The 11,853-nt window shown below is 43.6% G+C and overlaps 1 protein-coding gene across 3 annotated transcripts in view; it reads left to right on the forward strand.

Moving 5' to 3' along the window:
* ILVBL (ilvB acetolactate synthase like) overlaps positions 1–11,853 on the forward strand; it is a 47,243-nt gene that overhangs the window by 8,072 nt on the left and 27,318 nt on the right. For all 3 annotated transcript variants that reach the window (XM_040428533.1, XM_040428527.1, XM_040428518.1), the window contains 3 exons: positions 118–242; positions 7,754–7,955; positions 11,702–11,829. In XM_040428533.1, coding sequence (XP_040284467.1) covers positions 126–242; positions 7,754–7,955; positions 11,702–11,829 — 447 coding nt within the window. In that variant the 5' untranslated portion in view covers positions 118–125. The remainder of the gene's footprint in view (positions 1–117; positions 243–7,753; positions 7,956–11,701; positions 11,830–11,853) is intronic.

Here is an 11,853-nt window from a genome sequence, read left to right on the forward strand (position 1 = left end):
AAAACGCTTTGCACTCGCGGGGGAAAATCGCACATGTTCCCGCAACGCGCCCGCATCTTTTCCCGCAACGCCCGTGTAAAACCAGCCTAATACTTTTTACTCTTTGTTTTCCCTCAGCTTCTCCAATGGATCACGACTGTCAGTGTATATACCTTGTGGGTGCAGCTCTTGGAGCATTAGTGGCCATTGTACTGTTGTGGCTGGGGCACCGTCTGGGTGTCCTCTACCAGCTCTTTCATAAGGTAAGTGATATGGAAAAAAAATTTAATGCACATAAAAAGTTGATTACACATAGAAACAATGCAAATCTACGACTGTCCAATATTACATAATATCTTTCTAGATTAATCATGTTACAACAACGTAATCATCCTATGTACTGAATATTTATAGCTGAAGCCATCAAACACTCGTTGCCTATCCTGGGAATAGGGAGTAAGTGTTATTGGTGGCAAGACCCTTAAAACGTTAGAACATATTTCGACAGATGTTCAGCAAACCAAAAATATGATTTGGGTATCTGCTAAGGAAACCAGTTTACAGGATGTGGGAAGGTTGGTGACCTTATAGCCTAGCTTGGGTCGACTGAACATAGTATCTAGTGGACCCCAGGCTACACCTGGTTCAATACCAATTCTTTGGTATGGTTTTCCACCAAGCCATCAATAGGGTGCATCCAAATTCATAGTAGTCCAAGGCACCAGAGGTTCCAATTAAAATACAAATGCCGGTGCAACGTTTCAGCCACGCAGGGCCTTCGTCGCGCAAACGGCAAAAAGAGACAAGAAATGTTTGCACTTGTTTTGGTTTACTGTTTTCTTGACAAAGGCCCCGCATGGCTGAAACTTTGAAGTTGCGCTTTTTAAGATGATACAGCATTTTTATTGGAACCTCTAGTGCCTTGGACTACTTTGAATTTGGATAGTAACCGATGGGATAAGTTTTGGGACAGCTATGGAATGTCTGCTTACTAGTGAGCTGCCTGAGTGATGGCTAACCCCAGGTAGACAGTCCGCCAATAACTTTTCTATGGCCACCTGATTATTATGTCTACAGATCCTATTGATGGGCCATTAAAACGTCAGATTGGGGGGCGTGGCCTAACCGCCGATGTAGAAAGACGCATGGCGCTGAGCTCCTGGATAGTATCCTGTATATAATCGCTCACCCGCTTCCTATCTGACCTCAGAGGAGACCGATCGTGACTGGAAGCCTCCCTGAACGCTGGGGTTTACTCCGGACTTGATATGACCCGCCAAAAGCAGAGGGAGAAGGAGAGTAAGGACGGCAGCACAGACACGCCGGCTAAACAAAATGGCGCCGGGCAGAATGCTAAGATCTCTGATGTGGCGGCGAAGCTGGGGAAGTTTGCCCGTACCCCAGCAGCTGCAGTAGCTGATCCGGAGCCTGATGCTCAGATGTCCGATGAGGCTGGAGGAGAGGAGTTCGTGGATCAGGCCTCATATGCATCGGTGACAAAGCTGAAGGTGGGTCCTGAGTTGCCGCCAGAAGCGGAGCCCATTTCTGAACCCACTATAGCGGACGTATATAAAATGGTGGCACAATGCAGCACAGCCCTCACGTCCCTAAATACCAATATGGGAGGCCTAAAGGAGGAAGTTTTGCTGATAAGGCAAGATATGCGGCAGTTTAAAGAAAGAGTGGGAGAGTTGGAGGGTCGCGTTAGCGACATGGAGGACCAGCTACCGCCTGTTAAAAGGGACTTGCAACGAGTTATACATAACGTATCCCTACTCATATCCAAATCTGACGATATGGAAAACCGTCTAAGACGGAATAATGTGCGGTTTATTGGAATACCGGAGCGTACTGAGGGCTCAGACCCTGTCTCATTTATGGAAAAGTGGCTGGTGGACATAATTGGGAAAGAAAAGTTATCCCCACTCTTTGCAATAGAACGTGCACATCGAGTGCCATTTCGCCCGCCGCCTCCGGGGGCGCCTCCAAGACCTCTCCTGATTAAGGTCCTACATTATAGAGACCGGGATGCCATACTTAAAGCAGCCAGGGATATCCCTGATATTCAAATTGGCGATAGCCGAGTTCTAATGTTCCCGGACTTTTCTGCAGAAATACAGAAGAGGAGAGCGAAATTTTTGGCAGTAAAGAAGAGATTGAGATCATTGCAGTGGCCTTATTCCATGTTGTATCCGGCAAAGCTTCGGGTGGTGGCGAATGGATCCACACATATGTTTGAGGATCCGCTAGAGGCAAGCCAGTGGCTGGACACTCATGAAAATGATCGGCGTGACAACAATACCTGATGAGATGGTGATATCTGCAATGGAACTGTTTTTGTTTTTTCTTGTGTCCTTTATTTGACACACAGTAATGCTAGAAATAGTATTGAGTTATCTAATGCTTTTCTAAAAAGGAAGGTTTTATATGTTGGTTTTTCACTGGTTTGGTTCTACACTGTATGGGTTAATATGTGGTCGGGGGGGAAGTTGGGTGAGCCAACACACTGGCGCATCCAGGGTGTAGCGCTGGTATAAGCTAAGCACTTATATTTTTTTCATCTGTGCCTTTAGTGTTAACCCATGACGGTTAGGTTCACTTTCAATGTCTATGGTGTACCCCTGTTTATTGGGTTCATGACTGACAGAATGTTTAGGGTAGTTTGGGGACAGTTGGGAGGGGGGAGGGTTAAGGTAGGATATATTTTCAGTATTACTACTAGGGGCAGGTTTGCTTGGGGTTGTCGGCACCACACTCTGCATTTGCTTATGAGATACCATGATGTCTTCCGTTAATATTTGTGCATGGAATGTGAGAGGAATGTCTTTGGCATCTAAACGTTCAGCTATTTTCCATGCTATAAAAGATATACAGCCAGCTATTGTATGTTTATCTGAGACCCACTTGACTGCCGATAAGACACACCTAGCACATAAAGCATGGGTGGGGTGTGAATTTCACTCTACATACTCCACACATGCTAGAGGGGTTAGCATTTTGGTGCATAAAGCTATTCCGTTTAATGCTCAGGAATCGTACGTTGATGATGATGGAAGATTTATATGCATAGACTGCTGTATTTTTCAGTTTAGGATTATCTTAGTGGCGGTGTATGTTCCCCCTCCATATTCGGCTGAAATTATGAAGATGGTTATTACCTTTACTTCTAAATTTCCGTTAGTTCCTACATTAATTGTAGGTGACTTTAATACCTATCTCAATGGTTTTTTGGATAAATTTCACAATGGGTCGGGAACATACACTGCTGCCCCTACCTCTCTGGCGAAACTGATGGGGGAGATAGACCTGTGTGATATATGGAGAACCAAATATCCTGATCGGCGTCAATATTCATGTTACTCAGCATCACATAGCTCCCTGTCCAGAATAGATTTGGCAATAGGATCCTCATCATTGGTAGCCCTAACAAAAGAGATTTTATATCTGCCACGTAGCCTTTCTGATCATTCTCCACTGTTGATTACACTGGAGGTGGGGAGGCACATATGTGCTCCTAGACCCATCTGGCGATTAAACCCATTCTGGCTATCAATAGTGGATACAGGAACTGATATATCTAAAGCTATCATTGACTTTTTAACTATTAATATAGGCTCGACTTCAGGGGCGGTGGTTTGGGACACCCTGAAGGCGTTTGTGAGAGGTTTATACATTAAGCGCATTAGTGTTAGGAAAACTAAAAGTCGTCTTCTGGACAGGGAGCTATCAGATAGAGTTACGCAACTGGAAACAACGTATATAACACAACCCACGTTGTCTAATGAAGCACAATGGAAGGAAGCTCAGAAGCTTTTGAGGGAACATATACAGAATAGAGCAGATGATAAACGTTTATTTATGGCCCAGAGGTATTTTGCTGAAGGGGAAAGTGTGGGGCATCTGTTGGCTACAATAACTAAAGCACAGAATGGTCCCTCCTGCATAGCCTCGCTCAGAGGAATAGATGGACAACTAATAACAGGAGATGAGAATATCCTGGGAGAATTTTATACCCACTTTGGAGAGGTGTATAGGTCCAGACTGGTCACCACTACTTCTGATAGAGCTGGTTATCTTGAAAGAATTAGTGTCCCTACCTTATCTATGGAGAATAGCTCACTTCTTGAGGAGGATATAACCCTGGAGGAACTGGAGATGGCCCTGAATTCTATGCCTAATGAAAAAGCACCTGGTGCCGATGGTCTTCCTGGGGAATTTTATAAAAGGCATGGGGAGATATTACTTCCACATTTATTAACGGTTTTTAAAGATGCATACGGTGAAGGTAAATTGCCATGTTCTATGAGAGAAGCCATAGTTGTAGTGATACCCAAGCCGGGAAAAGACCCTTCGCTCGTAGATTCATATAGGCCTATCTCACTCCTAACGGTGGATGTGAAAATTCTGGCCAAAGTCTTGGCTAATCGTTTGTCTAGGGTCATTCAATCTATTATTCATGATGATCAATCTGGGTTCATGCCTGGAAAATCCACGGCATTGAATCTTAGGCGCTTGTTTATAAATCTGCAGTTGGAGGGGAGGAAAGGTCAGGATAGTGAAGCTGCTGTGATCTCACTTGACGCTGCCAAAGCTTTTGACAGCGTTGAGTGGGAGTATTTGTGGGCGGTCATGACTAGGATGGGCTTTGGAATAAGTTTTCTAAAATGGGTCAAGCTTCTGTACAGTGAGCCCAGAGCCAGAATTAGAGTAAACGGACAATTATCACCCTCGGTTGCATTGGAGAGGGGGACGAGACAGGGCTGCCCGTTGTCTCCCTTGCTATTTGCAATAGCAATTGAGCCATTGGCGTGCCTTTTACGATCTACTCCACTGATGAGAGGGCTAGGGAGGGGCTCTAGTGAGGAGCGCGTATCTTTATATGCAGATGACATGCTAATCTATGTAGGTAATCTGGTGGATTCCATAGACTCCATAATCTCTATAATATCGCAGTTTGGTGATCAGTCTGGACTTCGTATAAACTGGGATAAGTCAGTAATTCTCCCGGTATCGTCTCGAATGCATACCACTCATGCTACTTTCTCTGAACTCAAGGTGGTGCAATCTTTTAAATATCTTGGAGTGACTGTGTCAATGAACCCTGCAGATTATATTCCTAGTAATTTAATACCCTTGTTAGGGAGGTTTAGAAGCAAGGTTGCTGTTTGGCATAAATTGCCTCTCTCTATGATCGGTAGGGGCAATTTGCTTAAAATGATATCCATGCCTCAGTTGCTTTATATTTTGCATAATTCCCCCATATGGATCCCAGTGCACTTCTTCCATAAAATACAGCAGCTGTTCCGATTTTTTATTTGGAAAAATAATAGAGGAAGAATAAAATATGAAATTCTGCAGAGGAATAAAGAAGCCGGTGGTCTGGCCTTGCCTAATCCTATGCTCTATTTTCTGTCGGCTCAACTCCAACATTTTAAAGGGTGGGGGGTAATAGATGACATGGGAGGGAAGAGTGGTCAGCTGATAGAGTGGGCTGCAAATAGGTCTCCCCCGTTGGTAGCCATTGAAGGAGAAATAAAAGGAGAAATGGGAAATATTCCGACCTTGATTCTTATGAGGAAAGTATGGAATAAGGCAAAGAGTATTTTAGGGATGACAGGATTGATGAACATCTCGCCCTTATGGCATAACCCCGCACTTCAGGAATTGGAAAATCTGAATGGATTCTCCCAGTGGAATAAAAAAGGGGTATGGAATCTGAGCCATATTTATTTTAAAGGAACTTTAAAACAATACCAACAATTGTGCTCTGAATATGGGCTGCCCTCTTCACAGTTCTATCGATACTTACAACTTAGACATGCTTTAGAAGCTCAATCTAAGATAGCCCCAGTGACATTTATGTCAAGCCAGACATTGAATATGGTGGTTGCAGCTGGTTCAGTGAAGGGAGCAATCTCCAGGGTGTATCAGGCCCTATTAGAGGACTTTCTTAAAGGGTATCCATTAACAAGTAGACGTCAGTGGGAAAAAGATCTAGGGGTACTCACGGATGAGCAGTGGACTGAGGCGGTGGAACTTACCCCTACTTTATCCCTTAGTGAGGCAGCACGGTTATCCCATCTATATTTAATACATAGGGTATATAAGACCCCAGTGTTCTTGCATAAAATAGGCTACAGAAATAGTCCAGCCTGTCCGAAGTGTGGAAGTGATGAAGCTGACCTTCTACACATGATGTGGTCATGTTCATCACTGTCATCTTATTGGAAAGCAATACTACATCTGGTGAACAAAGTATATAGTGCTAGTTTTAAGTTGGATCCCAAACTGTGTGTATTAGGCCTGATACCAGATAATAATTTACAGTCTGTTATAACTACTGGAATAGGTAGAATGTTATATCAAGCTAGGAAAACATTGGCAGCAAAGTGGATCCAGCCCATACCTCCTGATATATCAGAATATGTTGCTAGATTAAATATTGTGATTCGTCTAGAAAGAGGAGTATATCAAAAAAGGAAGTGTCTGTCCAAATTCGAAGCAATCTGGGGCAGCTGGATTGATAATTCTGGGTGCTGTAGCTCCTGGCTGGCACTTACAAGGACTTTTTCTATGACAAGGTGAATGCAGTGAGAATGGATGATATATATAGAATATTGGATGGTGGCAGGTGTGTGGGGCATTTATAGAAGCCTGATAGTGAGGGGGTTACCTGGAACTAGAATGTGGCTGTATGGGAAGATTGATGATGGACTAGGATGTTATATGGAACATCGCTGATTGGAATTAGATGATGGTAGATGGCTTATTTAAGAGTAATGTGGTGCCGACACCCCGAGAGTGATGACTAAGGAAGATGTTTTAGGAGTGTGTCCTGCCTTAAAGGGATTAGGGAGGGGGGGGGGGGGGAGGTATGGGTTTATTTGTTTAGGATGGATAATTGTACTCACATTGAAGATACTTTTGATACCAGAGGCTATATGTGGATTTATGCCATGTCCTATGTAGATATGTGTAATAGAATGTATATATTATATACTATATATGACAGATAATGTATACATCTGTGGTCTACAAAATATCATGTTAATGTGATAAAATAAGACTGGAAAATGTTAATAAAGAAATATCTGATTTAAAAAAAAAACGTCAGATTGACTACTGGAGTGGTTCAACTAAAATCTAAAGCATTTAGGCCATCTCTTCACTAAGCCAAGCTAGTCTGTGTCCTCTATATCACAGAGCAGCTATAGGGGTACAGAGGTAGTTACACCTCCTGAGGTGGACCAAGAGCCACATAAGATGCCAATATTATAAATGGCAGATGGTAGCTGGTGGGCACTGTTATAGATTTTGCATTGGATCCCAGGAGCTTGAATGTACACCCCTGATCTATATTTCTGCCTAATGTCAGTGTTTGACCCACCATGTTATGACTGTTCACATAGTGTCTTTTGACAACTGAATTTGTCATGGATTCTGAGCCAAGTTCTGACTGTAAAAGCCACAGTGTGAACAGCCCCTTAGTGATATTCTAGAGGCACCTCAGCTGACTCCACTCATCTAGTACCCATGATCGCTATGCGGCAGCATGGTTAGTCACTGATTTCAAGAGAGAAACATAGAACTTGGTCATCTAAGCTTAGTCACATATCGTGTATGGAATTCCCATACCCTAATGTTCCACCTAGGGGTGCACTGTTATAGCCCAGTATGCCTCTGTTTTTTTCCGATAAGTGACAACAAGTAGGCTTCAGCATGTGACTTATCGACCCATAATAAATCTAACAATCTGCCATTGTTTTATTTCAAGGTGGAAACTCAAAGTCCTTGTCATGGAGGAGAGGTAGTAGCTCAAGTGCTACAGTCCCATGGTGTAAAATTTATGTTCACCCTAGTTGGTGGCCATATTTCTCCCATATTGGTTGCGTGTGAAAAGTTGGGAATACGTGTGGTGGACACCAGGCATGAGGCTACTGCGGTATTTGCTGCTGATGCAGTAGCCAGACTTTCAGGTAGGGGACACTTAACATATTTCTATCCATCTGTGTGATTGGGGTTGTGCAGGATTAGAAAAGTATGGCTGTTTTCATCCACAAACAAGGCTTATTGCAATACTTGGTGCTAATTTGGAAGAAAGTAGTCATGTACAGTGGTGCTTGAAAGTTTGTGAACCCTTCAAAATTGTCTACATTTCTGCCTAAATTTTACCTAAAATAACCAAATCAAACAAATGAGTCAAAAATATTAGACTTGGTCATTTATTTATTGATTAAAATGATGCAATGTCACATTGTGGCAAAGTAAGTGGCAAAAGTATGCAAACCTTTTCTTTCAGTATCTGGTGCGACCGCCTTGTGCAGCAATAACTGTAACTAAACATTTCTGGTAATTTCTGATTAGTCCTGCACATCGGCCTGGAGGAAAATTTAGCCCATTCCTCGGCACAAAACAGCTTCAGCATTGTTATTTTGGTGGGTTTCCTCCTATCAACTGCTCGCTTCAGGTTCTCCCACAACATTTCTAATAGATTTAGGTCCAGACTTTGACTTTGCCATTCCAAAACGTTATCTTTATTCTTCTTTAGCTATTCTTTGGTAGAATGACATATATGGTTAGGGTTGTTGTCTTGCTGCATGACCCACCTTCTCTTGAGATTGAGCTCATGGACAGATGTCCTAACATTTTCCTTCAGAATTTGCTGGTATAATTCAGAATTCATTGTTTCATTAATGATGGCAAGCTGTCCTGACCCAGATGCAGCAAAACAGGCCCAAACCATTATGCTACCATCAGGTTTTTATGCTGGAATGTAGTGTTTTCCTTTCTCCAAACATAACGCTTCTCGTTTAAACTAATAAGATCTATTTTGGTCTCATCTGTCCACAAACCATTGTTCTGGTAGTCTTCTGGCTTGTCTAGGTGATCTTTAGGAAACTGCAGATGGGCAGCAATGTTCTTTTTGGAGCGGAGCGCCTTTCTCCTTGCAAAACTACCATGAACACCAGTGTAGCTAATGTGAGAAAGGCCTTTAGTTGCTTAGAGGTTATCTTGGGTTCCTTTTTGACCTTGTGGACTATTACACACCATTCTCTTGATATGATCTTTGTTAATCAATCACTCCTTGGGACGGTAATGGTCTTTAATTTCCTTCATTTGTACAAAGTCTGTCTGAATGTTACTTGGTGCAGTCCAAACCCTTTGAGATGATTTTGTAACATTTTCCAGTCTGATGAGCATCAATCAAATTTTTAAGCAGTAATATAGAAAATTCTAAAGGGTTCCATAAACTTTTGAGCACCACTGAATTTCTAATATTTTACAGGTGTTAAGCCTTAGGTGTGGAGCAATACAGCTTTAATGTGATGGTCACGTTGTCATAATGCATTCTACACTGCTCAAAAAAATAAAGGGAACACAAAAATAACACATCCTAGATCTAAGTTAATTAAATATTCTTCTGAAATACTTTGTTCTTTACATAGTTGAATGTGCTGACAACAAAATCACACAAAAATTAAAATGGAAATCAAATTTTTCAACCCATGGAGGTCTGGATTTGGAGTCACACTCAAAATTAAAGTGGAAAAACACACTACAGGCTGATCCAACTTTGATGTAATGTCCTTAAAACAAGTCAAAATGAGGCTCAGTAGTGTGTGTGGCCTCCACATGCCTGTATGACCTCCCTACAACGCCTGTGCATGCTCCTGATGAGGTGGCAGACGGTCTCCTGAGGGATCTCCTCCCAGACCTGGACTAAAGCATCTGCCAACTTCTGGACAGTCTGTGGTGCAACGTGACGTTGGTGGATAGAGCGAGACATGATGTCCCAGATGTGCTCAATTGGATTCAGGTCTGGGGAATGGGCGGACCACATGAGGTCTAGCATTGTCTTGCATTGGGAGGAACCCAGGGCCAACCGCACCAGCATATGGTCTCACAAGGCGTCTGAGGATCTCATTTTGGTACCTAATGGCAGTCAGGCTACCTCTGGCGAGCACATGGAGGGCTGTGCGGCCCTCCAAAGAAATGCCACCCCACACCATTACTGACACAATGCCAAGCCGGTCATGCTGGAGGATGTTGCAGGCAGCAGAACGTTCTCCACGGCGTCTCCAGACTCTGTCACATCTGTCACATGTGCTCAGTGTGAACCTGCTTTCATCTGTGAAGAGCACAGGGCGCCAGTGGCGAATTTGTCAATCTTGGTGTTCTCTGGCAAATGCCAAACGTCCTGCACGGTGTTGGGCTGTAAGCACAACCGCCACCTGTGGACGTCGGGCCCTCATATCACCCTCATGGAGTCTGTTTCTGACCGTTTGAGCAGACACATGCACATTTGTGGCCTGCTGGAGGTCATTTTGCAGGGCTCTGGCAGTGCTCCTCCTGTTCCTCCTTGCACAAAGGCGGAGGTAGCGGTCCTGCTGCTGGGTTGTTGCCCTCCTACGGCCTCCTCCACGTCTCCTGATGTACTGGCCTGTCTCCTGGTAGCGCCTCCATGCTCTGGACACTACGCTGACAGACACAGCAAACCTTCTTGCCACAGCTCGCATTGATGTGCCATCCTGGATAAGCTGCACTACCTGAGCCACTTGTGTGGGTTGTAGACTCCGTCTCATGCTACCACTAGAGTGAAAGCACCGCCAGCATTCAAAAGTGACCAAAACATCAGCCAGGAAGCATAGGAACTGAGAAGTGATCTGTGGTTACCACCTGCAGAACCACTCCTTTATTGGGGGTGTCTTGCTAATTGCCTATTATTTCCACCTGTTGTCTATCCCATTTGCACAACAGCATGTGAAATTGATTGTCACTCAGTGTTGCTTCCTAAGTGGACAGTTTGATTTCACAGAAGTGTGATTGACTTGGAGTTACATTGTGTTGTTTAAGTGTTCCCTTTATTTTTTTGAGCAGTGTATGTAGCTTTTTGTTGTCTGCATTGAAAATGGTGGTGTCCTTCCACTGCAACACTACGTAAGACCGTTTTATGTGGCATTGCAGGTTGCATGTGTTCTGAGGTGCATCCTTCTGATGCAGAGACAGTCATTACACTGCAGCACTGTTATCAGACTACCCTACACTGATCCTAAATACCGGTGCAGGACAAGACACGTGATGCTCACATGTATCTTCTATGTCACAGAGATGAGGAGTTGCAAGGAGCATCCCGCTGGTGCACTGTGTATACTGTAAGTTGTTTTTCAAGCAACCTAAAGGGTTTTCTGAGACTTTTAAAAATGTAGACCAGAGCTGGGGACCGTGTAAAATTAATTAAAATTAATTGGCTGCAGTATGTGCCCATTGCAAGCCCAGCAGAGATAAAATTGGTGGCATGGAAAAGGTAGGACATTTAAGAAGTGTTATTTATTTTTTTATAACTGATTTTGCACAGTGTCCTGTTTTGGGCCAAGTTTTTTACTATCTCGGAAAACCCTTTTAAAGGCACAATCCAGACTAATCTGTAGGTGTGTTATGCCAAATGCAGACCATGACTGGTATTCTCCTTGGTAGTCTTTTGAGTCCTGGTGTGATGGACAGCACTAGGCATAGCACAGTGCATCATTTTCATCCAGATTGCTGTTTTTGAAAGGGGAATAGACATCGGTGACAGGATACCATAATTCTCTGATACGTTTTATTGTGGTAATTAGAAGTGGTACAATCTGTTGTGATTGCCCTTGGACCAGAAAAAGGTGCACCCGCTGATCTATAGGCTCAGTAGTAGGCCCACTTATATGCAATGGTTATTTTGGCGCAGGTACAGTTGGTGTGGCAGCAGTGACAGCCGGTCCAGGTTTAACCAACACTGTGACAGCTATAAAGAATGCTCAGATGGCGGAGTCCCCCCTCCTGCTGATCGGTGGAGCCGCTGCAACATTGCTACAGGTAAATCCTAACCTGCGTACTCTC

Source organism: Bufo bufo, chromosome 1, assembly GCF_905171765.1.
Source record: "Bufo bufo chromosome 1, aBufBuf1.1, whole genome shotgun sequence".
NCBI lineage: Eukaryota > Metazoa > Chordata > Amphibia > Anura > Bufonidae > Bufo > Bufo bufo.